At 43.4% G+C, this 27994-nt stretch overlaps 1 protein-coding gene across 1 annotated transcript; it reads left to right on the top strand.

Annotated features, from left to right (window-relative positions):
• On the top strand, nt 1-27993 carry GPX3 (glutathione peroxidase 3). The gene is made up of 5 exons (XM_075344342.1): nt 1-188; nt 21033-21186; nt 24853-24970; nt 25677-25776; nt 27430-27993. Exons 1-5 carry the CDS (start codon nt 105-107, stop codon nt 27670-27672), a joined length of 699 nt encoding a protein of 232 aa, XP_075200457.1. The 5' UTR covers nt 1-104; the 3' UTR covers nt 27673-27993.
• The last annotated feature ends 1 nt before the right edge of the window (nt 27994 follows it).

Below are 27994 nucleotides of genomic sequence, written 5' to 3'. Positions count from 1 at the left end.
ATCCCTGGAATGTGTCATTAGTCCTGAGTACAGAGAACAGCTCTGCTGCCAGCTGTGACCACAGACAATCCCCTCTGCTGCTGGAGCTGCTGCGCTCCCCCAAGATGGGGGCTAAATTTGGATTGTCGTGGCTTCTGCCATGTATCCTCACTGCTGTTGTCCAGGCACATAAGGACAGCGATAAGTCGGTAAGGATTTCATATTCTCTTCATTTATGATATCGAATGACTATGGTATGTAACGATGTAGTAGAGCTGAGTTTGTCACTTAGTTGACGGCTGATTTTTCGGAAAGACTGCGGGTCTTCTGACCTAAACTCGACAGCCTGATAGGCTGTGAATGTTGGATTTGTAGGTGATTTGACTAATACATCTTATATCACAAATAACAGTTAAATGGCGCATTCAGCTCTGCTACATCTGCTTGTGGTGCCATCTGAAGAAGCCAGAAATTCTCTCCTTTTCTAGTATAACACTATAGACTTTAGCTTAAATTCTAATTATGTTGGAATAATGCACAAATAGCAATAGAGATTTAAAGGGGTTGTCCAATCACACATCCCCCCTTTAAGGGAAGGCCAAGACGGTGCAGCTGGCTGTATGTGGACCATACTCCATCCACCGTGATAACTAAAATACCAAAATTCCTGCACTTACATGCCTGGGCTGCTATCAATCAAGTTGTAATGGTTATCTGACAAATGTTCATCAAGATCCACTGCTGGCAGCTCCCTTTGCAATTGCTGACCAATGACACTCCAGATGTGCGGAAATTGATGAGAGTGCCATTCTGAGGAAATGACAGAGACTGGATGATCTCCCTGTAATTTGTAGATGAGTAAGGTATCATCTTTATAGAGGAAATGCTAATGACATCACTGTGTGCTCATGATGACATCACTGTGTGCTCATGATGACATCACTGTGTGCTCATGATGACATCACTGTGTGCTCATGATGACATCACTTGGTGCTCATGATGACATCACTTGGTGCTCATGATGACATCACTGTGTGCTCATGATGACATCACTGTGTGCTCATGATGACATCACTTTGTGCGAATGATGACATCACTTTGTGCGAATGATGACATCACTTTGTGCGAATGATGACATCACTGTGTGCTCATGATGACATCACTGTGTGCTCATGATGACATCACGTTGTGCTCCTGATGACATCACTCAATTAAAGGCTCTCGGGCCCCATCTCAGGTTTGAAAAATGCATTAAAAAAAGACATTAAAGGGGATCTGCCATCAAATTTCACAATGCAAACTGTATACATTATTAAAATATTAAATATATAATTTAGACCTGTTGAAGCTGGTGTACTTACTAGAAAAACCCACACATTTTCAAATAGCTGTATTTTCCTTTAACCCCCTGATATTAAAATGAGAATTTTATAAGTCCAGGTAGAGCATGACGCATACAAATGCTCAGTTTGATATCAGGATTATGACGTTATTGTGATTGCAATTTTAAAAGTAAGTACACCGGCCTCATCAGCTCTAAGGTCTGTTTACTGAGGTATGACAGATCCATTTTAAATCTTTGCCAACCCTCGATGTAGGAGTGAAATGCTGGAATAGAGAGGGTGAACCAGAGCTGGACCTTTATGCCCCAGGAATATGGTGATTGCCACATCGTTGGAGAGAGGCCTGGCAGTGCCCGGCATTCTCTCTGAACTAAGGAATGTGTGGTCATTGGACATAGATGTCTGAGGGCCTAAAGGGAATATGTCACCAGGTTTCTACTATGTAATCTGAGAGCAACATAATGTAGGAGCAGAGTGTCATGGTTCTGATCCGGGGTGTTCTGTTCTCCAGCAGAGCTGATGTTCTATTTTGTATTTTGTGCCGGTGGATGGGTCGTTCCTGTCTTCAGGTCCTGCGCTGGTGTTAGGAGGGGCCTCATTCCGGGTGATTGCTCTGCTTCATTAGGGAGCAACCTCATACCAGAATGCCGCCAGTCGTAGTTCCTACCTGCAGTAAGTGCTTTGGCTCCCGTATGTACTTTGATCTTGTCCTCCTATCCCGGACCTGTTGTTACCCTCTCCTCCCGTGTTCCTAACGCTGATGTTGTTCCTCAGCTCTTGACCTTCGGCTTGTACCCTGACCTCGGCTCCGCTTTTCCCCAGTGTATCTTACGTGACTTTTTGGCTTCTGACCTTTGGCTTGCACCCTGACCTCAACTCCGCTTTCCCAGACTGTATCTTACATGACTTCTTGGCTTCTGACCTCCGGCTTGTACCCTGACCTTGGCTCCACTTCCCCCCAGTGTATCTTACGTGATTTCCTGACTTTTAACCTCCGGCTTGTGCTCTGACCTTGGCTCTGCTTCATTCTTGTGTTTCACACGTAACCGCCTGGTTCCTGACCTCCGGTTTGTTTACTTCCTCGTCACTAGTTGCTTCTGGTGACACCTAGTGGAAGTTTGTCACACAGAGACTCTGATTCCAGTGATTATTGTAATGTGTTTTTCTGTTTCAATACAATCTCACCACAGGACAAGCTTTCTAGTGCCTCCGAGTCCAACACCCCCAGTACTAATTAGTAGCTCTCTGTCTCTATACACTGTACACAGAAAGCTGTGCTGTGGGCGGGGTTATACATAGCTCAACAACTGAGCTCTGCTAGATCCGCAACAGAGAAAACTCTGATTCTATCACAACTGCTGCACCCAGTATACTATGTGACACATTGCTGGAATCAAGGTCTCTATCCCTACATCATTCTGGTATTAGATTACATAGCAAAAACCTGCTGACAGATTCTCTTTAATCAGAAAAGGTTACTTTTGCATGTGACTGCCCTCTACTCATTGATTGAGTGACTTACAGCCTGTTTCCAGTGCACGATTATTTGGAAACGCTGCGTTCCTACTCGTAAATGCAGCCCTCGCATGATGCCGTGTGATTGACATAAGCACATTGTGTATAAACATTGGGACTGGACAAACATGACCTCACTGTTTTTGCAAAAAGAAAAAAAAAGTCCTCCTCTGCAACTGGTTAAATCTGGAAAAACAGGACGACCCGATGACCGCAGGCCACTGGACCCAGCACAGCGGACTCTGGAGCGTTCTGCTGGGATCAGCAGGCGGTGTGTGCAGAAATCGTCTCCTCCGCACAGGGCCGGGGGTGGCTGCTTCTTTTCACAAATCCATGAACACATTTTTCCAGTTAATTGCTTTTTACCGGTTGCTCCAATCATTATTATTACCGTTCTCTGAAAAGCGCGCTGCCACAATTCTTCACGCCATCGCTTATTATAGTTTATTTGTGGCAGTCAGCATCGATTTCACACCCTGCTTAAAAGGAGCCGGCCCTTGTTTGGGTCTCACATATCCAATAATGTTCTTACATCCAGGTATTAGGCAAAGTGTGGCTCTAGACAAAACTAAAACTGGGGCCCAAAATGGAAACACAGCATCTTATCACGCAGAAACATTTATTCCTCATTTACACAAATGGAAGCTCAGCACACTATCACGCAGAAACATTTATTCTACATTTACACATATGGAAGCTCAGCACACTATCACGCAGAAACATTTATTCCTCATTTACACAAATGGAAGCTCAACACACTATCACGCAGAAACATTTATTCTACATTTACACAAATGGAAGCTCAGCACACTATCACGCAGAAACATTTATTCTACATTTACACAAATGGAAGCTCAGCGCACTATCACGCAGAAACATTTATTCTACATTTACACAAATGGAAGCTCAGCGCACTATCACGCAGAAACATTTATTCTACATTTACACATATGGAAGCTCAGTACACTATCACGCAGAAACATTTATTCTACATTTACACAAATGGAAGCTCAGCGCACTATCACGCAGAAACATTTATTCTACATTTACACAAATGGAAGCTCAGCGCACTATCACGCAGAAACATTTATTCTACATTTACACAAATGGAAGCTCAGCGCACTATCACGCAGAAACATTTATTCTACATTTACACATATGGAAGCTCAGCACACTATCACGCAGAAACATTTATTCTACATTTACACAAATGGAAGCTCAGCGCACTATCACGCAGAAACATTTATTCTACATTTACACAAATGGAAGCTCAGCACACTATCACGCAGAAACATTTATTCTACATTTACACATATGGAAGCTCAGCGCACTATCACGCAGAAACATTTATTCTACATTTACACAAATGGAAGCTCAGCACACTATCACGCAGAAACATTTATTCTACATTTACACATATGGAAGCTCAGCGCACTATCACGCAGAAACATTTATTCTACATTTACACAAGTGGAAGCTCAGCACACTATCACGCAGAAACATTTATTCTACATTTACACAAATGGAAGCTCAGCGCACTATCACGCAGAAACATTTATTCTACATTTACACATATGGAAGCTCAGTACACTATCACGCAGAAACATTTATTCTACATTTACACAAATGGAAGCTCAGCGCACTATCACGCAGAAACATTTATTCTACATTTACACAAATGGAAGCTCAGCGCACTATCACGCAGAAACATTTATTCTACATTTACACATATGGAAGCTCAGCACACTATCACGCAGAAACATTTATTCTACATTTACACAAATGGAAGCTCAGCGCACTATCACGCAGAAACATTTATTCTACATTTACACAAATGGAAGCTCAGCGCACTATCACGCAGAAACATTTATTCTACATTTACACAAATGGAAGCTCAGCGCACTATCACGCAGAAACATTTATTCTACATTTACACAAATGGAAGCTCAGCGCACTATCACGCAGAAACATTTATTCTACATTTACACAAATGGAAGCTCAGCGCACTATCACGCAGAAACATTTATTCTACATTTACACAAATGGAAGCTCAGCGCACTATCACGCAGAAACATTTATTCTACATTTACACAAATGGAAGCTCAGCGCACTATCACGCAGAAACATTTTTTCTGCATTTACACAAATGGAAGCTCAGCGCACTATCACGCAGAAACATTTATTCTACATTTACACATATGGAAGCTCAGCGCACTATCACGCAGAAACATTTATTCTACATTTACACAAATGGAAGCTCAACACACTATCACGCAGAAACATTTATTCTACATTTACACATATGGAAGCTCAGCGCACTATCACGCAGAAACATTTATTCTACATTTACACAAATGGAAGCTCAGCGCACTATCACGCAGAAACATTTATTCTACATTTACACAAATGGAAGCTCAGCGCACTATCACGCAGAAACATTTATTCTACATTTACATAAATGGAAGCTCAGCGCACTATCACGCAGAAACATTTATTCTACATTTACACAAATGGAAGCTCAGCGCACTATCACGCAGAAACATTTATTCTACATTTACACAAATGGAAGCTCAGCACACTATCACGCAGAAACATTTATTCTACATTTACACAAATGGAAGCTCAGCGCACTATCACGCAGAAACATTTATTCTACATTTACACAAATGGAAGCTCAGCGCACTATCACGCAGAAACATTTATTCTACATTTACACAAATGGAAGCTCAGCGCACTATCACGCAGAAACATTTATTCTACATTTACACATATGGAAGCTCAGTACACTATCACGCAGAAACATTTATTCTACATTTACACAAATGGAAGCTCAGCGCACTATCACGCAGAAACATTTATTCTACATTTACACAAATGGAAGCTCAGCGCACTATCACGCAGAAACATTTATTCTACATTTACACAAATGGAAGCTCAGCACACTATCACGCAGAAACATTTATTCTACATTTACACATATGGAAGCTCAGCGCACTATCACGCAGAAACATTTATTCTACATTTACACAAGTGGAAGCTCAGCACACTATCACGCAGAAACATTTATTCTACATTTACACAAATGGAAGCTCAGCGCACTATCACGCAGAAACATTTATTCTACATTTACACATATGGAAGCTCAGTACACTATCACGCAGAAACATTTATTCTACATTTACACAAATGGAAGCTCAGCGCACTATCACGCAGAAACATTTATTCTACATTTACACATATGGAAGCTCAGCGCACTATCACGCAGAAACATTTATTCTACATTTACACAAGTGGAAGCTCAGCGCACTATCACGCAGAAACATTTATTCTACATTTACACAAATGGAAGCTCAGCGCACTATCACGCAGAAACATTTATTCTACATTTACACAAATGGAAGCTCAGCGCACTATCACGCAGAAACATTTATTCTACATTTACACAAATGGAAGCTCAGCGCACTATCACGCAGAAACATTTTTTCTGCATTTACACAAATGGAAGCTCAGCGCACTATCACGCAGAAACATTTATTCTACATTTACACATATGGAAGCTCAGCGCACTATCACGCAGAAACATTTATTCTACATTTACACAAATGGAAGCTCAACACACTATCACGCAGAAACATTTATTCTACATTTACACATATGGAAGCTCAGCGCACTATCACGCAGAAACATTTATTCTACATTTACACAAATGGAAGCTCAGCGCACTATCACGCAGAAACATTTATTCTACATTTACACAAATGGAAGCTCAGCGCACTATCACGCAGAAACATTTATTCTACATTTACACATATGGAAGCTCAGCACACTATCACGCAGAAACATTTATTCTACATTTACACAAGTGGAAGCTCAGCACACTATCACGCAGAAACATTTATTCTACATTTACACATATGGAAGCTCAGCGCACTATCACGCAGAAACATTTATTCTACATTTACACATATGGAAGCTCAGCGCACTATCACGCAGAAACATTTATTCTACATTTACACAAATGGAAGCTCAGCGTACTATCACGCAGAAACATTTATTCTACATTTACACAAATGGAAGCTCAGCGCACTATCACGCAGAAACATTTATTCTACATTTACACATATGGAAGCTCAGCACACTATCACGCAGAAACATTTATTCTACATTTACACAAGTGGAAGCTCAGCACACTATCACGCAGAAACATTTATTCTACATTTACACATATGGAAGCTCAGCGCACTATCACGCAGAAACATTTATTCTACATTTACACAAATGGAAGCTCAGCGCACTATCACGCAGAAACATTTATTCTACATTTACACAAATGGAAGCTCAGCGCACTATCACGCAGAAACATTTATTCTACATTTACACATATGGAAGCTCAGCGCACTATCACGCAGAAACATTTATTCTACATTTACACATATGGAAGCTCAGCGCACTATCACGCAGAAACATTTATTCTACATTTACACAAGTAGAAGCTCAGCACACTATCACGCAGAAACATTTATTCTACATTTACACAAGTGGAAGCTCAGCGCACTATCACGCAGAAACATTTATTCTACATTTACACAAATGGAAGCTCAGCACACTATCACGCAGAAACATTTATTCTACATTTACACAAATGGAAGCTCAGCGCACTATCACGCAGAAACATTTTTTCTGCATTTACACATATAGAAGCTCAGCGCACTATCACGCAGAAACATTTATTCTACATTTACACATATGGAAGCTCAGCGCACTATCACGCAGAAACATTTTTTCTGCATTTACACATATAGAAGCTCAGCGCACTATCACGCAGAAACATTTATTCTACATTTACACAAATGGAAGCTCAGCGCACTATCACGCAGAAACATTTATTCTACATTTACACAAATGGAAGCTCAGTGCACTATCACGCAGAAACATTTTTTCTACATTTACACATATGGAAGCTCAGCACACTATCACGCAGAAACATTTATTCTACATTTACACAAATGGAAGCTCAGCGCACTATCACGCAGAAACATTTATTCTACATTTACACATATGGAAACATGGCGCACCATCACGCAGAAACATTTATTCTACATTTACACAAATGGAAGCTCAGCACACTATCACGCAGAAACATTTATTCTACATTTACACATATGGAAGCTCAGCACACTATCACGCAGAAACATTTATTCTACATTTACACAAATGGAAGCTCAGCGCACCATCACGCAGAAACATTTATTCTACATTTACACAAATGGAAGCTCAGCGCACTATCACGCAGAAACATTTATTCTACATTTACACAAGTGGAAGCTCAGCACACTATCACGCAGAAACATTTATTCTACAATTACACATATGGAAAAATGCCGCACCATCACGCAGAAACATTTTTTCTACATTTACACAAATGGAAGCTCAGCACACTATCACGCAGAAACATTTATTCTACATTTACACATATGGAAGCTCAGCACATTATCACGCAGAAACATTTATTCTACATTTACACATATGGAAGCTCAGCACACTATCACGCAGAAACATTTATTCTACATTTACACATATGGAAACATGGTGCACTATCACGCAGAAACATTTATTCTACATTTACACATATGGAAGCTCAGCACACTATCACGCAGAAACATTTATTCTACATTTACACAAGTGGAAGCTCAGCACACTATCACGCAGAAATATTTATTCTACATTTACACATATGGAAACATGGTGCACCATCACGCAGAAACATTTATTCTACATTTACACATATGGAAGCTCAGCGCACTATCACGCAGAAACATTTATTCTACATTTACACATATGGAAGCTCAGCGCACTATCACGCAGAAACATTTATTCTACATTTACACAAATGGAAGCAGAAACATTTATTCTACATTTACACAAATGGAAGCTCAGCACACTATCACGCAGAAACATTTATTTTGCATTTACACATATGGAAGCTCAGCGCACTATCACGCAGAAACATTTATTCTGCATGTTCTAGAAAGCGACATGACTATATTTGAATAAATGATGATTTTTTTTTTGTTCAAGAATAAATGTGGATTGCTGTTCATGGTTGAAAAAAATAAGACATCCCCTGAAAGTGCTACTTTTACACTTGCGTTGAACGACATCCGTTGCTATCCGCCGCCTTGAGGAATTACGGTAACCGTTGCAGGAAAACGTTTATTCCTCATAGGCTTATATTAGCTACGGATGGTCTTGCGTTGCATCCGCCCCGCGGCGCATCAGTTGTTTTGTCGGTGACCGTCAGGCGGAGGGAACACTGAATGTAGCGTTTTATGTTGCTGTAAAAAAACGCACTCCGCAGGATTCCGTTGGGATCCGTTACGAGGCATAATGAATGTCTATGGTGCTGGATTCTGTCGCCATGTGTTTGGCGACGGATTCCAGTGCAGGATCCCGTCACGTTCTACTGAGCATGCTCACCATGTCCAGCAGAACGTTCTAAATCGTTTAAAAGCACTCCTCGTCTCTCTCTCTGGCAATGACGGTCTCTCTCTCTGTCGGTCTGTCTTTCCCTCTCTCCCCCTCTCATACTCACCAATCACCGGCGCAACGCTGCACGGTTGTCACACTGCTCTGGCGGCTTCTCCTCTTTTGAAAATGCTGGCCGTCAATTATTCCATCTAGTATTCCCTGCTTCCCCCGCCCACCGGCGCTTATGATTTATGATTGGTTGCAGTCAGACACGCTTCCACGCTGAGTGACAGCTGTCTCACTGCAACCAATCACAGCCGCCGGTGGGCGTGTCTATATCGTGCAGTACATTAAATAAATAAATAATTAAAAAAAACGGCGTGCAGTCCCCGCCAATTTTGATACCAGCCAAAGTAAAGCCACACGACTGGTGGCTGGTATTCTCAGGATGGGGAGCCCCACGTTATGGGGAGCCCCCCAGCCTAAAAATATCAGCTAGCAGATGCCCAGAATTGCCGCATGCATTAGATGCGACAGTCCCGAGACTCTACCCGGCTCATCCCGAATTTCCCTGGTGCGGTGGCAATCAAGGTAATAAGGAGTTAATGGCAGCAGCCCATAGCTGCCACTAAGTCCTAGGTTAATCATGGCAGACATCTATGAGACACCCCCAATGATTAACCTGTAAGTGAAAGTAAATAAACACATACACCTGAAAAAATACTTTATTTGGAAAAAAAGATTAAAAAAAACCCTCTTTCACCACTTTATTAATCACCAAATACCCCTCCAGGTCCGGCGTAATCCACACAAGGTCCCGTGACGCATCCAGCTCTGCTTCATCAAGCTGACAGGAGCGGCCGTAGAACACCGCTGCTCTCTGTCAGCTCCAGGCAGCAACTGAAGTGAGTCGCGCTGTCAGCGGGGACGTCACTGAGGTAGTGTGTGCGGTGATGATGGGTGCAGAGGTGCTGGTGTCACGGGCGGGGAGGAAGCCACCGCTGCTGGTCGCTCGCCAACGCTCGGGTCCGGCGCTTCTGCGGCTGCTGGTGCTCGGTGGCTCGAGCGGTGGGCCGGATCCAGGTACTCGAGCGGCGCTCCTCGCCCGTGAGTGAAAGGGGGTGGTTGGTTTGGGGGATTTAGTCCGTGACGCCACCCACGGGTTGTGGTGAAGATGGGCACCACCGCTGCTGGTGACGGGGATCCCGGGAGCAGCTGGGATGTTGTTTTCCCCCTCCGTGGGTAGGGGTCGGTGGTCCCGGGGCCCGGTGGTGTGACGGGGAGGCAGGGTTGGTGAGGTGCAGGGTTGCAGGGACAGCACGGTGCGGTGGCGGATGGCACGGGTGTACTCACTCAGTAAGAGATGCACAAAGTCCTCGGTAAACCAAACGGCTGGATGGATGGGTCCCACAGCCGGCTGCAGTGTCTCTCCCCGGACAGGTGATGGTGGCTGTCTTTCCCTGCACCTTGATGTACTTGTTTGACTACGATGGATCCCCAACGGTAGTCAGCTCCCCGGTGTATGGATGCCGGAGGAGACCGTTTGCCCACAGGCGCTGGCCCGTGGGTCTCTAGCCTTAGGCGGTAGCTGTATACCCTCACGGTGTGGGCGGTTGCCTTCTATCGGGTCTTTGGCTGTTAGGAAACCCCTGGGGTTCTGGTCACACTTGGATTTGACTATTGTCGGCAGCTCCAAGCCTGGTTGGGGTCCGATGGCCCTGCCTGTGTCTGCTGGCTTGACTTCGCTCCCTGGTCGGTACCGGCGGGCTACCGCCCGTCCCCAGTCCTACGGTTCCGCGTTGATTCCCCACTCCTGCAGACGGCCACCACCGACTGCCAACCTTGTTGTCAGTGCCTGGGCCACAAACCCAGACACTTTCCACTTGGCTCCTCTCACTTCAACCTCCTGGACTCAACTCCTAAACTCTTCTGACTCCTTGTCCTGCCTCCAGGCCTGGAAACTCCTCGGTGGGAGGGGCCAACCGCTTGGCTTCGCCCCACCCTGTGTGGCCATCAGACACTGGAGGGAGGAAACAAGGATTTTGTGTTTGGCTAATGTTACGGTCTACTGGGGGTGGAGGTGTGTGTGTGTTACCTGTGACGACCTGTCTAGTCCAGGGCGCAACACCGGTGTGTGCGGTGATGATGGGAGCAGTAGTGCCGGGGTCTGTGCGGTGATGAGTGCTGTAGTGCCTGCGTGTGTGCGGTGATGATAGGAGCGGTAGTGCCTGTGTGTGCGGTGATAATGGGGGCTCTGTCTCTCTCTCGGCTTAACACAACGCGTTATTTCACGGGAATCTGTTGACTTTGTATCACACCATTTACAACGCATCCATCACAAGCATCACACAACGCATTGTGACGGATGCCGTTCAATGCAAGTGTGAAAGTAGCCTGGAGCAAAAAATAATATAAGACTGTCTTATTTTCAGAACAGCATGGTATGAACTATCGTGTGCATGGTCATATCTATAAATATGGGTACTACACACATTCCATATTACATACCATTGCATATTACACACACTGTATGTCACACCCCCATCTCTCCTCCTCTTCAGTTCTTCCATACTTCTGCAGTGTCATGGACCTCTCTAGAGGTCCTTCTACACATCAACCCTCGGAAACTGCACTGATTATGCAGGAGTGGCATTAGTTTCTGGTTTGTTATAGCTGGGGTCAATGCTGGGGGAATGGGGGCCCTGGGGAATTGCTCCCTTTGCCCACTTTCCACTCTCTTAACTCTGGCCTTGTCTTGCCTACATGTCAATTTATATTGTGGTTATCTTATTTGGCTAATAAAATATTATAGATTTCCGAACTACAATTCCTTCTTGGGCCAGTGCCATAACTACCGCAAAGGCTGACCACACAACTCCTATGGTGTCACTGTGGTAAGGCAAGATCCAGCACTCAACTGTTTCAACATATATAGACATAAACTTTTTACCTCCAGCCACCACTAGTGGGAGCACACTGCATACAGATTAATATAGATGAGTAAAATACTATTTCTATAATCCAAATATAGGTAGCTCCCCCTAGTGGTGGCTTCAGCCAAACAAAATCCTCATTCATTTGAAAGTTTGATTGGACTTTTACAGGAACTCACTAAATCAGGTCAAGGTATCATGAAGCATTTTGAAAAGAAGGTGTTTATATTAAGTAACCCTTATAAGTGGGCTAGATTTACTTATATATATGGCCACCCTAATACGTTTGTGTGCAGGAGGCTCATTTTTAGAGGTTTTTTGGGTTTTTTTTGTTTTTTTTCAGATGAGTCTAGAGCCTATGGGGGAAGAGGTAAAGTTTTTCTTCTAGAGACCACCAGCACATATAGAGAACTTTATAGGCCTGGCAATGCTCTCTGGAAGCAAAAGTATAACAATTAGAATTAATTTGTTATACAGACAGTTAATTCTTTTTATTTTCCTGTTCTTTGGGGGTTTTTTTTCTAATTTTTTTTTAATTTTATTTTATTTTTTTAATTTTTTTTTCTTCTTTTTTTCCACTTTAGGTACAGTTCCTTATGTATAAAATTAGTTTATTATTTTCTGAGCTGTAATGATAGAGACATACAGTGTGGCTGCTATGGGGTCCTACACGAGTTTGTGGATGGGTAAAACCTTTACAGAACTTCTCTCTTTAAAAGAATTGTTAAAGGGAATCTGTCAGCGGCTTTTAGCTAGTTAATCTGAGAGCAGCAGACCCAGATTCCAGCAATGTGTTTTTTATTAGACTGTGTGCTGCAGTTTCAATACAGTGTTTTATCAGTAGATGATCACTACAGGACTAGGTCTCATGTGCAAGCCAGTCAGAGCCCAATTCCAGTGATGTATTATTTATTAGGCTGCTTAGTGTAGTTTGAATAAAATCTCTGTTTTATCTCCTGTAGATGTAGCAGAGCTCAGAATGCTGAGCTGTGTATAACCCCGCCCACACAACTGATTGGCAGCTTTCTCACAGTGTACACAGAAAACTGCCAATCAGGGGTGTGGGCGGGGCTATACACCGCTCAGCCTTCTTATTTCTGCTACTGCTACAGCAGAGAAAACAGGGATTTTATCCAAACTATTCTAATCAGCCAAATTAGTGATACATCGCCGGAATCAGGCTCTCTGCCCCTACTTCATGCTGCTGTCACAAACCTGCTGACAGTCACCCTTTAACTAATATAATAGTGGAGCATCAGTCCAGTGTAATGGGAAGGTCCATCTCTATAGTGGCGGATCATAGATAGTAGACCCCATTTCTGCTCACTGCAGGAAACAGTTAGCTCCCGTCGGTGACATTCATCAGCGGACACTTGTCAGTAATTCCTGATAAGACGCATTCATGCTAAATCTTCAGAGCATATCCTAATTATAACGACATTATTGGACATCATTGTGCTGGGATTACATCTGCCTAGAATTCGCATATCAGCTAATGGAAAATTACTGAGTATGTGATTAGACTCTTCCAGAAGACATTAATATGCAATCCTAGCTTCATATGAATAGTAAATCTCCTCAGCACAGTGCGGGTCATGCGACTGTACTGCTTAAAGGGAAATTATCACCAGTTTTTTTCAACGTAAACATCAGCCTAATATAGAGAGAGAGAAATACTGATTCCAGAGATGTGTCACTTACTGAGCTGCTTGTTGATGTTTTGATAAAATCATAGTTTTATTAGCAAGAGATTATCAATAATCATCTGTTATGTTCAGAACAGCAAAGACTCAGACAGGTTTGAGTTCAGGTTCAGGACTGCTTCTGGCATACAGCAGAACCAGATTGTTCCACACAAAACCTCTTGAAATCCTGAAGGTCCCATGGGCTCCTTCTATGAACTCTAAGCTCTAGTTTCTTCCATAAATTGTCCATTGGATTCAGCTCCGGGGATCGGATCGGCCATTCTAGAAGCTTTATTTTGTTTCTTTGAAACCAATTTAGCAGGTGCATAATGATGACAGTCCCAGAGCTCGCGACCATGCCCGGGGATGGAGAGGGCCCGATGACCCAAGCACTTACTTCAGCTGGATGTGCGTCCGAAGACATATATACCAGGATGGGCTGGTTTATGGTGAAATTATGTTCTTTCCACTTCTAGATTATTTCCCCAAAAGTGCTTATTGCAACCTTCAATAGTTTAAAAATTCTTCTGTAACCAATGTCATTAGTATGTTTTGCAACAACAGGTTTACGAAGGTCTTGCGACAGCTCAATGATTTTACCCATCGTCAGATGTTTCTTGTGTGGCACCTTGGTAAAGAGACACCTTTTAATAAGCTATCAATTGAACCAGCTAATTGTCACACGAAGATTTTTACAAACATCACCGACTGTCATGGCAGTGTCGGGATCTGTTCAGACTACAGATTCTGACACTCCACTTGATAACTTCTCTGATGTCTGTGATCAGCGCAGGTAGACTCAGGCATCAACCAACAGATTGGTTGTTCATAGGCAGGCTAGCAAGAGTTAATCTCTGCTGGTCTGCTTGTGAGTCTCCTTTTGTCACATGTTGTGGGGGAGCCAATCACATCTGCTCCCCTCCTATATATCCTGGCTAAATCCTTCCTTCTATGACAGCTATAGTTTAATCTAAGTTGGTCTGGTGAGGTGTTATGATCCAGACCAACTGGTGGTTCTAGTACTTGTTGCTGTGTGCAGTTGTGGAGTTAACCCTGGTTGTCTTTTTGCTGCTACCTTCCTGCTCTTGCTTTTCTCCTGAGTCTCTCATGGTTTCTTCCTGTGAGTTTGTAGTGTGCCAGAGTTTTGGTTTTCCCCTGTCTAGCTTTGTCTGTGTTTCCATCTCACTCCTGCCCCTTCTTTCCCTATTGGGAAGGGGGAATCAGATTTGTTCTGGTCAGGAGCATAGCCAGGCACGTGACTCAGGCATCTCCACTATTAGGGGTAATCCCGAGGTTAGGGATAGCTTAGGGACCCTTAGCATGATGGATAGCGCCTGTCCCTTGTTATCCTACAGTCACATTGTGACACTGATATTATTTTTCACTAAGTGGCAGAATTCCTTCTAATTACTGATAGATTTCAGCTGGTGTAATGACTTTCCATGGCTTTTTGCACTTCTCTTTCTTCATGGTTTCCATACTTTTTCCCTGTATCATTTGTTATTATTACACATCCCTAAATTTATAGACACAGTGTTTGCTTGGGTTTACTCCGTGTACTCTGATTTCCTTCCACACTACAAAGCCATACTGATAGGGAATTTAGATTGTAAGTCCCAATGGGGATAGAGATAATAACATCTGTGGAATTAATAGTGCTATATAAGTGAGTAAAATAAACTATGATTTATTTTCCCTGTGTGAATTGGATGGGTTGTTACTGACATCTGGTGATTAATTAAGATCAATAGCATCTTTAGAAATATATTTACTTAAAAATAGTGGTGACGTGTTCAATACTTACCCTTTTTATTCGGATTATAAGACGCATTTTTTCTCACAAAAAAAATATAGCTTTACATGGGGGTCCTGTCAGTGCGGCAATCGGGCGGCCGGGTGCCTGTGGCTGCGTGCAAGCGGCCGGGTACCTGTGCTTGCGTGCGGTGGCAGCCGGGTACCTGTGCAGGCGGCAGTCGGGTGCCTGTGCCTCCATGTGGGCGGCAGTCGGGTGCCTGTGCCTCCGTGCGGGCGGCAGCCGGGTGCCTGTGCCTCCGTGCGGGAGGGAGCCGGGTGCCTGTCGGTGCCGGCTGCCTCTCTGTGCGGGTGTGCAGGCAGCCTCCTGGCTGCTACTCTGTGCAGGCGGGCGGCTGTGCAACAGGTTACCCTGTGTTACAGTGTGTCCGCGGTCCCGGTTCAAATGATGGCGCCGGGAGCGGACGCGTGCGCAGATGGAGCCCTTGGAATGAGAGCTCCATCTGCGCATGCGCCGCTCCAGGCGCCATCATTAGAACCGGGACCGCGGACACTGGGACACTCACCGCACTGGCCTGCTGCACCACTCACCCGCCGCCACCATGGACCCCGCGGCACCTGCCGCCACCACGGACCCCGCGGCACCTGCCACCACGGACCCCGCCGACGCACCTGCCAGCACAACCTCTGCCTCCCGTGACTCCGCTTCGCCTCCACTGCTGCCCCCCTCAGGTAAGACAACATTGGAGTATAAGACGGACCCCATTTTTATTTTTTTACCTTTTTTTGTCTAAATTTGGGGTGCGTCTTATAATCCGGTGTGTCTTATAAAGCGAAAAATACGGTATTTCACCAGATGAATATATGTGTGTCTGTGTATATATGTACTTGGTGAATACATGCATGTGTGCTGTGTGTGTTTAGCATACAGTGTTTGTGCCACATACGATGTGTAGTGTGGGGAATTAGCTCTGGTAGGCAGTGACAAGGACGCAGTAAAGAGACACACAGGTTCTCAGTCCAAAACTCAGTGTTTTATTTACAGTGGAAGCAAACTGAAAAGAACAATCTTACATCAGACAGGTATGCAAAGCAAAAGTCCAGCTTATCACACAGCATGGATCAGGGCCCGGAAGAGCCAGTGCATTCAGGTAGATTACTACTACAAAACCTTCTTCAGCTTTCCCACCCAATTACCTACGACACATAGGAGTCACAGCTGTCTATTTATATTGTCCTGCAGTAGTTACAAATACAGAGCATGGTAGTGCCCACTCATCACCTGTTACGAGTACTGAGCACCTGAGCATGGTAGTGCCCACTCATCACCTGTTACGAGTACTGAGCACCTGAGCATGGTAGTGCCCACTCATCACCTGTTACGAGTACAGAGCACCCGAGCATGGTAGTGCCCACTCATCACCTGTTACGAGTACTGAGCAGTGAGCACCTGAGCATGGTAGTGCCCACTCATCACCTGTTACGAGTACTGAGCAGTGAGCACCCGAGCATGGTAGTGCTCACTCATCACTAGTTACGAGTACTGAGCACCCGAGCATGGTAGTGCCCGCTCATCACTAGCTACGAGTACTGAGCACCTGAGCATGGTAGTGCTCGCTCATCACTAGTTACGAGTACTGAGCACCTGAGCATGGTAGTGCTCACTCATCACTAGTTACGAGTACTGAGCACCCAAGCATGGTAGTGCTCGCTCATCACTAGTTACGAGTACTGAGCACCCGAGCATGGTAGTGCCTACTCATCACTAGTTACGAGTACTGAGCACCCGAGCATGGTAGTGCCCGCTCATCACTAGTTATGTGTACAGAGCTCCCGAGAATGGTAGTGCCCGCTCATCACTAGTTACGTGTACAGAGCTCCCGAGAATGGTAGTGCCCGCTCATTACTAGTTACGAGTACTGAGCAGCCAAGCATGGTAGTGTTCGCTCATCACTAGTTACAAGAACTGAGCACCTGAGCATGGTAGTGTCTACTCATCACTACTACTGCAGTGAGCCTGTGGCAATCCCCGCACATGTCAGCTGATTTGAACAGCAGATGTGTGCCTCGCAGGCGCGGGTGGATTAAGGATCCACCCATGCCTGTTTCCACTTAAATTGCTCTGTTAAAATGTGACAGCGCGATTTAAATGCCTGGAGCAGGTAACGCAAACTTACCCGCTGCCATTGGAAGCCCCGTGACGTGATCACGAGGAGCCGATAGTTGCCCTGGTAGCAGAGCATCATGTGACTCACTATTGTGACTACTATTATGACTCACTTCCTGTTTCAGCCCGCAGAGCAGCTGCTGTTACAAGAGATTAGTATTTCTCCTGTTCTGAGCTGTGCAGCTCCAATCAAAAGAAATGAATGAGCGATCAGACTGCTGATCCTTATAGCCCCCTAGAGGGACTAGTAAAATAAAAAAATTAAAAAAAAGTAAAAAAAAAGTTTTAAAAAAATTAAAAAAATAAAAGTTCAAATCACCCCCTATTCACCCCATTGAAAATGAAACTGTTAAAAAAATAAAAACTATACACACATTTATATCTCCCCGTTCTGAAACGCCCGGTCTATCAAAATATAAAATCAATTAAAATCAATTAACTTAATCGGTAAACGGGTGTAGCGGCAAAAAAATTCCAAATGCAAAAATTAAGTTTTTTGGTCGTTGCAAACTTTGCGCAAAATGCAATAACAGACGATCAAAATGTAGCATCTGTGCAAATATAGTACCATTATAAACGTCAGCTCAAGATGCAAAAAAAAAAAAGGAGTCACTGAGTCCCAGATCCTGAAAAATGAGAACGCTACGGGTCGCGGAAAATGGCGCAAAAAGTGTGCCACTTTTTTTGGATAAACATCTGAATTTTTTTAACCCATTAGATAAAAGTAAACCTATACATGTTTGGTGTCTACAAACTCGTACCAACCTCAGGCATCAAAGCGATACATCAGTTTAACCAAATAGTGAACACAGTGAATTAAATATCCCAAAAACACTTTTTTTTGCAATTGTTTTGCCGTTTTTCAGTACACTATATTGTAAAACTTATGGTTTCATTTAAAAGTACAACTCGTCCTGCAAAAAAACAAGCCCTCATGTGGTAAGATTGCCGGAAAAATAAAAAGGTTACGGCTCTTGATAGAAGGAGGGCAAAAAAAAAAAAACAAACAACGGAAAAACAGAAAATTGCCTGGTGTGAAGGAGTTAAAGTAAATATATCTTGCCTTTAGCGTTCATCAATCTGCACCTCCCAAAACAAACAATCAGGTAGTAGCTTTGGTAGACAAAAGGTGTGAAATTAATTAAACTGTGGCTCATGGTCTCTTATGGGGTAGATCTTCTGCTGCAGGCAGTTGTCTCACAGCCAGAGACAGGTGTGATTGGAGCTTGGAGGAAATGGATAATCTTCACTTTCACAACTTCTTAATATATTTCTCACAACTTACTGTATATTTCAATATGATACTATATAGTATCACAGGGGATCAAATGCTCAGGGGTGAGGATATGGAAGACGGCTGTGTGATTTATGCTTCATTATCAGTCATTGGTTACTTAAAGGGGCTATCTGGTGTTAACTGTATTACAGCTTGTATTTGAGTTCTTTGCTCCTTTAAATATCTTTGTTTGCTGTCGGTTCATTTTTAGATCCAGAGGCTGGGAGACAGTGTCACAGCCGAGAACCACGTGGCAAAATTGTCAGTGTTTTGCCAGAGGCATTTACACTGCACATGATTTCTGTCTGCTCTACCTGTACGTGGCAAGAAACCTCAGCAATTGCAGGGATTTGCATTAGGCCTCTTTCACACGCCCGTGCCTCCGGTACGTGTTTGGTCCGTTTCCTCACGTACTGGAGACACGGGCACATGTAGACCCACGTGCGTATTCTGCCATGGACCGTGTGTACGTGTGGAGCATACGTGTGTCCGTGTGCTCCACACGTAGACATGTCCGTTTTTCTCCGGCATCACGAGTGTCAAACAGAACGCACACGGGTCACACGGAACGCAAACGGACCACACGGATGTATTCTGTGTGACACGCACCAGAGAAAACACGTGTCTGCGAGAAAAAAAAAAAAAACTTTACTCACCTTCTCCAGCCCTGCAGTCTCAGCCGCAGCTGTCACTTGCTTCCGACCGATTGCTCATTATGCTCATTGCATATTCACTCCACTGTGGGCCGGAAGCAGCAGCAGCGGGGAGTCGACAGGACCGGAGACCGACGATCAGCACCACGGATAACGAAGCCAGGGACAGGTGAGCAGAAAGTTCCCGTTCTCCGTGTGTTATCACAGATAACACACGGAGAACACACGTGTGCCATAAACACGGCTCACGGAGGGCAATACGCACCTTTGACACGTTCGTAAAAAACGTGCGTGAATTTCAAGGATGTGTAAAGGCCTTACCAAAGCACAACCCTTAGCCTACGTCCCACAAGGAGTTTTTGACGCTGTACAAAAGAAACGCTGCGTCTTGCCATGCCGCGAAAGTGAAAGGGGTTTGTTTATGGAATTCACATTTTTGCAGCATAATTTGCATTCGGTGCATAAAATATGTAGTTCTCCTAATCTGCAGAATTTCTGAAATCTCATGCACATGCATATACTGTATTTTCCCACACGTATTTTGAGCTGTGTTGGAATTTTGCCAAGATGTGTTTTTGCATCGCTTTTCACTCATTCAAATGAATTTTAAAAAAAAGCTGCGAAAACACATTGAAATCAGCATTTTTCCTGCCATCAAAAAAATGCAACATATGACCATACCCTTTTAAAAAAAACCCTATGAACGTATTCTGTGTGGATTTTGGAGCTTATTCTGGGCAAAAATTCACATAGGAAAAGTGTCCAAAACTCTTTGAAAAAGCTTCTTATTGATTATAAGAAGAAACATTCTGTAATGCACATGGCGCTGTTTCTGGTTAAAGAAAAAATTCTACAAATTTCACTATTGAATGTGGAAAAATATGCTCCATACCCAAAAACTATTAAAAATAATTAAAAAAGTACTATTTTTTCTAATTAGTTTCCCACGTCAAATAAAAAAAAGTCTACACATAAGAATATAACTTGTAAACTCCTCCCTCCTCCAAATTGTGTATAAAAAAACATGTAAACCCCTTCCCCCTCCAAATTGTGTATAAAAAAAATAACATGTAAACCCTTCTCTCCTGCAAATTGTGTATATTCTTCAGTCTGATAAATTCATGTCAAATAATTCCACGCCCATGCACCCTTACAAAACCAGTCTACGCAACCTTGTTCTCCTTTTTCCCTGCATTGATACACTGTAGTGAAATATCAGCATTTTGTGGTTGCTAATGCCTTTGATTTCTGTTTGTTATAGGTTAACTGCTACGATTCTGTGACGGGAACGGTCTACGACTACGCGGCTCTCACTCTAGAGGGGAGTCAGCTTGTCCCCTTTAAACAGTACGAGGGGAAGACACTCCTGTTCGTGAATGTGGCCACGTACTGAGGGCTCACCATGCAGTACCTAGGTACGTAGGGGGTAAACACCAAGGCATAATAATCGTTACACAATGTTTTGTCTGGTCTTGAGATCCAATATTGACCGTTAACTAACCACATTTTTTAGGTCAATATCGTAAGGGGTAAATATAGAGGTTGTGACTGGCCCTGGTTCCTTGGGGTATGTTGACACTAAGTTTTTTTACGTGGATTTTGAAACAGATCTGCATCAAAATCTACAATAAAATCCACTTCAGAGAATCTGGAGCGGTTTTTGAAATATCTGTTAAACAGTTAACAGTGCAACCTTTTTGGATTATTGTGGTGTCCGTGTAATTACCGTTCATTGTGTTCAACGAGCTAATATTGCACAGTGTTGTGTCAATAGGATCTTTGCAGCTGATGTGCGGAGGTAGTCAAATCCTTGTGTGTTTTCTCTCAATTAAACTACTCACAAAAAGTAAATTTAGGGATATTTGGCTTTCGAGTGAACTTTATGGAAAACGTAAAACCTTTACGCTACAGTGATATTATATCATGACAGTAAGGCATTTACGTAGAAGCCGCAATGGTGATATCCTCATGTCAAACAATTTATTGAAACAAACACCAACAATGGTGAGTATACCCCCCAAAATGTCAATGTCTCAATAACTTGTCATGAGGCCTTGAACATCACAACATGTCTCCTGCTGGTCACAAGTGGAGTTATTTTCTGCGGAGGCATGGCATCTCACTCTTCTTGAAGGGCGGCCCTCAGGTCATTGAGGTTCTGGGGTACAGATTTATGATCCTCTACATGGCTACTCAGGTGATCCTATAGGTATTCTATGGGATTCAGGTCTGGAGAAAGTGCAGCTGCTCCATTTGAGGTCCCCTAGTTTCTAACAACCATTCTCAAATGACGTGACCTCAATCATTGTCCTCCATGAAGATATTAGGCCTGTTTTTTTTCATGCAGAGGCACAATAACGGGATTAATGATGTAATTCCAGTAGTAGGCGCTGTCACTGTACCGTTCACAAAGTGTAGGGCAGTTCGGTATTGACTAGACACGTTTGGCCACACTAACACCACTGCTAGCAAAGGGTCGTCTAGTAATAACAGTGGCTGATACACTCTCCTTTAGGTCTCAAACACCGTTGGCGTCCATCATTTCTGCTCAGCGTGAATCGACTTTCATCAGTGAACAGCACTGAGGCCCACTGGTCCTTCATCTAGCGTAGATGCTCCCTGGCCCATGCAAGACGATGATGCTTGTGCCTGGTGGTGTGGTCAGGTATATTGCAGATGATCTAGCACGCAGACTACTCTTTTGTAAATGGTTTTGAATGGTCTGACGTGACATGTGGGTGCCTCGTACCTCCACTTAAACGTGCCTGAGTTGTGTGGCATTCATCATCCGATCTGAAAAGCATTGTTCACAATGAAGCGGTCATCAGTGTGGGATATGGCAAAAGGTAAGCAAAAACTCACAATCGATGCTGCGCCAGTACTATATATGTGCACCATGCAGGGACAGTGACTATAGTATGCAAGGCCTAACATAAAGAGGCCTGGCTGCATCCTGTATAAAATATTCTGTGCAAAAGAATAAATAAATATATGAGGTATTGGTCCGCTTGCATCGATTGTGATGGGCGTAACTAATAGGCTGCTTACCAGATACTGTGTGCCTGTGTGTGTGAACAGTGACCTATGCAAGCCACAAGTGTGCAATTTTACTACCATCTCCCTTTGCACCTGTGATGTCTCCATTTAATGGAGGTCTTGCTGCATCCTGGCAGTGCATTAGTCTTTTTGGCCTCGGCAGTTTACATCTTCTGCCATTAGTCTGTGAGTTTTTGCTTAACTTTTGGAGGTTTTTATTCCTCTTTTTGGTGTGTTTTTTTTAGATATGGCAAAAGGACGTCCACTTTTGTGCCTTTTTGTGACTCTTCCAGTCTCTCTGTATTTCTGTTCCAACCTGCTGATGACACTGTAAGCTCAGTGGCCACTTCCATTCAAGAACATCCTGCTTGAAGCCTCACAATGGTGCGGTACTGCTTATCCATTGTTCGGTGTTGTCTAGGTCTCATGATATTAAAATGTGAACAGCATGACGAGGAGGATTGTTTAAATATCAATTCAAATTTAACCCCAAAATGTATGGAGTGATTTATGGATCAAAGACCTGTTGGGAATTTTGCCATTAGGCTCCTTGTTAGAGGACAGTAAGTTGTGCAAAAAGTCCTGAAAAATTGAACAGTTGGACATGTGCATTCAGAGGTTTAAAGAAGGTCACATTAAGTTCTCCTGAAAAGGTTAGAGGGCATCCTGACATTTCACCCAAAAGCCAAATATCCCTAACTTTTTGTAAGCCAATGAAGAGAGCGCCACTTATTTTGGTGAACATAGTACATTTTTCATGTGTTAGACAGCCTATAGATGTAAAAAGGATCTGTACCTTCCTCAAAAAAATAAAATAGTAAAAATCCCTGACTTCCAGTGATTCTGCAACTTTTTTTTCCCATTTTGTGATGCATCGCAGATATTTACACAGTATGTGAAATCTCTACTGATACTGCAACTGGGTGTTTCTTCTTGGGGTGCACTTTACCCCTTCCCACTCAGATGCTGTCAATTACAGTTCAGCAGTCTTAAGGCCCCGTTACACGCAACGACGTATAATATATATCACCGGGGTCATAGATTCCGTGACGCACATCCGGCATCATTAGTGACGTCGTTGCGTGTGACACCAAGGAGCGACCGTTAACGATGGAAAATACTCACCAAATCGTCCATCGTTGACACGTCGTACATTTTCAAAAAATCGTTGGATTGTTGAGGACGCAGGTTGTTCGTCGTTCCTGTGGCAGCACACATCGCTACGTGTGACACCTCGGGAACAACTAACTGCAGCTTACCTGCGGCCGCCGGCAATGAGGAATGAAGGAGGTGGGCGGGATGTTACGGCCGCTCATCTCCACCCCTCAGCTTCTATAGGGCGGCTGCTTAGTGACGCCGCTGTGACGCTGAACGAACCGCCCCCTTAGAAAGGAGGCGGTTCGCCGGCCACAGCGACGTCGCTAGGCAGGTAAAGTCCGTGTGATATTGTGTGCCACGGGCAGCAATTTGCCCGTGACGCACAAATGACAGGGGCGGGTACGCTCGCTAGCGAAATCGCTGCGTGTAAAGCCCCCTTTAGACTAAAAAATTGCAAGATCAGCTGCTAAGTTCTGATTGGCAGCATCTGGGAGGGAGAAGAGCAAGCACACGCTCTCAGGAAAGACTGAAAAAATGCTCAGTTGGACTGCAAAGCAGAAATTTCACATACTGCTCTCCAGAACAAAAAATGTGAATATCTCTGCGATGGAGTGATGCAGGAAAAAAAAGGAAAACAGTGGGAGAATCAGGGGAGCTTAGGGATTTTTACAAGGTATTTATCGACATTTTTTTTTAACAAATGACAGGTCATCTTTAAATAAGAATTCCAAAAAGCTTCATATCTCCTGAGTTGGCGCTACAGGAATATTGAACAATTACTGCTGGTTTGAGTGTACAGATGATCATTGATTACATGGTTGTATCTGAAATGTGCTTCATTATTCCCAGTGGAATTCTAGTTGATATAGTAAAGCTTGATACTTTTACAAGGCTTTATACAAATGAGCTTCTCCTTTTAATGTCTTTATACTTGCTGTTATTTTCAGAACTGAATGCACTACAAGACGAATTAGGACCCAATGGGTTGGTCATCTTGGGGTTTCCTTGCAACCAATTTGGTCTACAAGAACCTGGAAGTAATGAAGAAATTGCTCTAGGATTGAAGTAAGTACTAATCAATGCAGCTGGTGGTACGGAAGCCATGATAGAAGTCTGGAAAATGAAGAGTATAAGGCCTAAGACACACGGCATGAAAATCGGATCGAGTGGAATGCGATAAAACATCGCATTCCCCTCGGACCAATATTAGCCTATGTCCCAGCACCCATGAGTGATTATTTTCTTGGCCCTAATCGGACCGAGAAAACAATCGCAGCATGCTGCGACTGTAATGTGAGACTCTTTCTCTCGCACCCATTCAAGTGTATGGGGCGAAAGAAAGATCGCAAACCACTCGCGGTACACCGGTGTACTGCGAGTGCAGGGTGAGAATGGCAATAGCCGGCAACGGAGGAGAGAGGGAGATAAATCCCTCCCTCCCCTCCTCAGAGCCGGCCCCCCTCCCGCAGCTAAGGTCCGATCGCATAATCGGACCTCAGTCGCAGTGACACTCGGCTCCCGCGGTGCTGCCAGCATGAGCCGAGTGTCATGCGAGGATCTCATTAGTCCACAGCCTTAGAATTAGGCTATGTTCATATGTCCGGGTCTCATGATTCAAACTCAATAGATACGCCCTAAAGGCTGTTGTGTTTGGATGAGGAGACTTAAAACCTACGGCTCTCCAACTTTTGCAATATATTTCTCAGTCATACTGTGAAATCATATTATTTCGTAATGTAAAATTCAAGGTGATCTTCTTTGGTTCCTACAGATATGTTCGTCCTGGTAATGGCTTCACTCCAAATTTCCAGATGTTTGAGAAAGGAGATGTTAATGGGAAGAAAGAGCAGAAAGTATTTACCTTTTTGAAGGTATCTATAAACTTCCCATGTTCAAAACATGTATTGCCAATGTCAAGATGTCCAAGGGTTACTTTTTGACCTTCTATATTGAAATCCACAACTGCTAGGTGTGCAGATTTTTGAGTTGTTGGCCAACGAACCATTATCAGTCACCTTATAACTAGAGACACCTTTAAAATAGATTATATATAGAAGTAGCAACCCATAAACAAATATTTGCCTTGGCACAAATATTGGTTTGGTGTGACAAATGCTTATGTGCAACTCTCACGCTAGGTACGGGAAAGTACCAAGCGAGCGGCGAAAGGTAAGAAGGGAAGGCGAGCACTGTGTTTATGGAAGGGGGAGATGGTGACCCCCTATCAAACCTACTGCTGGTCCCTGGGGTCCCTCACCACCCTAGATAGGTGCAGAACTTATGCACCAAGCCGGTATCCCTAGTGCTGGACCCTAAATAGAGAACGGGTAGGATGAGCTCTTACTCATCCCCACTAAACACTAAAGGAAGAAGTAAGGACACACAGGGGAAAAACAATGAACTACTTATCCACAGATGATTCAGGCAGAAGTTCAGCAAAGCTTCAGCATACCATATACCAAAGATGAGTACAAGCCACCTGCTTGCAACCAGAGCTTGCATGAACTGAATAATATTACCAGCACAAGTCCTGGGAAGATGAGAGTATTTAAGCACAAGGGGAATACTGATAATCAGCAGCTGGACAGAAGTTTAGCTTCCCTGGGTCCTAAAGGGGAATAAATGAAAATCCAGCAGGAAAGTGGCCTATTACAATGAATAATAACAGCAGGAACAAGAGAAGGTCATGTAGCCTTTTGCGCTGTGACCTTCTACTGCAAGAAACCCCATGATTGTCTCCCATGACAGCAACATGGGTATTCCAATACAAAATAAATAAGCAGCAATGCTACATTAATTTCACAGCAAGGTATCACTTTTTACATAAGTATGCCTTTTAAAAGAAATGCATTCATTTTTGGGCTAAAAATTATTTTTGCAATTTCATTTTATAGAAAATTTTCAGACTGCACGTATTGCATTGCAGGCTGCTCATTCCTTTTCAGTGTCCAATACATCAGACTATCCCTGATTCTCAGTCTGAAACTCCCGTCTTTGTGCTCCTGAACATAAGTCCAAATGGACACCCTTAAAATTATATAAAAGAAACATCACAAAGAGGTGTTACAGGTCAAGCAGTTGGATTACATTCTCTAATGTATTCTACTGAACAGCACTGAGCAGCTTTCATTATATAAGAAAGCATGCAGTTTGCAAAATACGATAGGCTGAATATTTTTATTACAATTCATAACTTCTATAGAAAGGTCTGTTTAGTTTTTCTTTTTCCTAGAGAGGCTTGTAAAACTTTTTAAAAGTTTATTCTGAAGGAAACCTATCTAAATTAGGCACTGTTTAATCAAAAGGCTGCCAAACACTTCAGAACAAAAAAAAAAAACTTCAAAAACTTTTTTCTTAAATAGGTCTCCTTCAAACACTACCCAAAACAATACCTCTAAATCGGTTTCTGCTTGAAAAATTAATTGTTTTTAAATGCCTCAAAAAAACTCCAAGTGTGTTTTGAGAATGTAATCCAGGGAGTAATCTAAGTAAAATGTGATAACGTGGTCTCCTGTTCTTCTCAGAACTCCTGTCCCCCTGTTGGAGATGTCTTAGGCCAACCATTAAATCGTCTCTTCTGGGATGATCTAAAAGTCAATGATATCAAGTGGAACTTTGAGAAATTCCTTGTTGGACCCGATGGACGTCCCATGAAACGATGGCATCCCCGAACAGCAGTCAATCAAGTCAGGAAAGATGTCATCACTTACATGAAATCCCAGTCGGACCTTCAAAGGATTATTAGGCTGGAAAGGGAGGAGAAGTAGACACCTTTGTGATTAATATTCTGGAGCTTGTGTATACATAGATATATATTTGTGCTCTTTTGTGCCAGATCTTTGAGCAGCTGGTGGGAGACGGAAGGTATTCTGGAGATGCCATCTGTATGAAGGATAGGTCAGAAAGCACACGGGTGTGGGACCTATCTAGAAACCAGAGTTTTGGTAGACTGCTGTTCAGTGCATTCCGGCACCTCTACCAATCTGGGATGGGCTCTCTGGGGAAACCGGAGGTCTTCTTCTTGCTGCCTGAGCTCTATGGTGAAGCTTTATCTGTGCTGGAACTCAATAAAAATTGTTCGTATACAAC

The sequence above is a fragment of the Anomaloglossus baeobatrachus genome, chromosome 4, assembly GCF_048569485.1.
Source record: "Anomaloglossus baeobatrachus isolate aAnoBae1 chromosome 4, aAnoBae1.hap1, whole genome shotgun sequence".
NCBI classification, from domain to species: domain Eukaryota; kingdom Metazoa; phylum Chordata; class Amphibia; order Anura; family Aromobatidae; genus Anomaloglossus; species Anomaloglossus baeobatrachus.
Note: the sequence above shows the minus strand (reverse complement) of the source record. Positions and strands in the feature narration are given on the sequence as shown.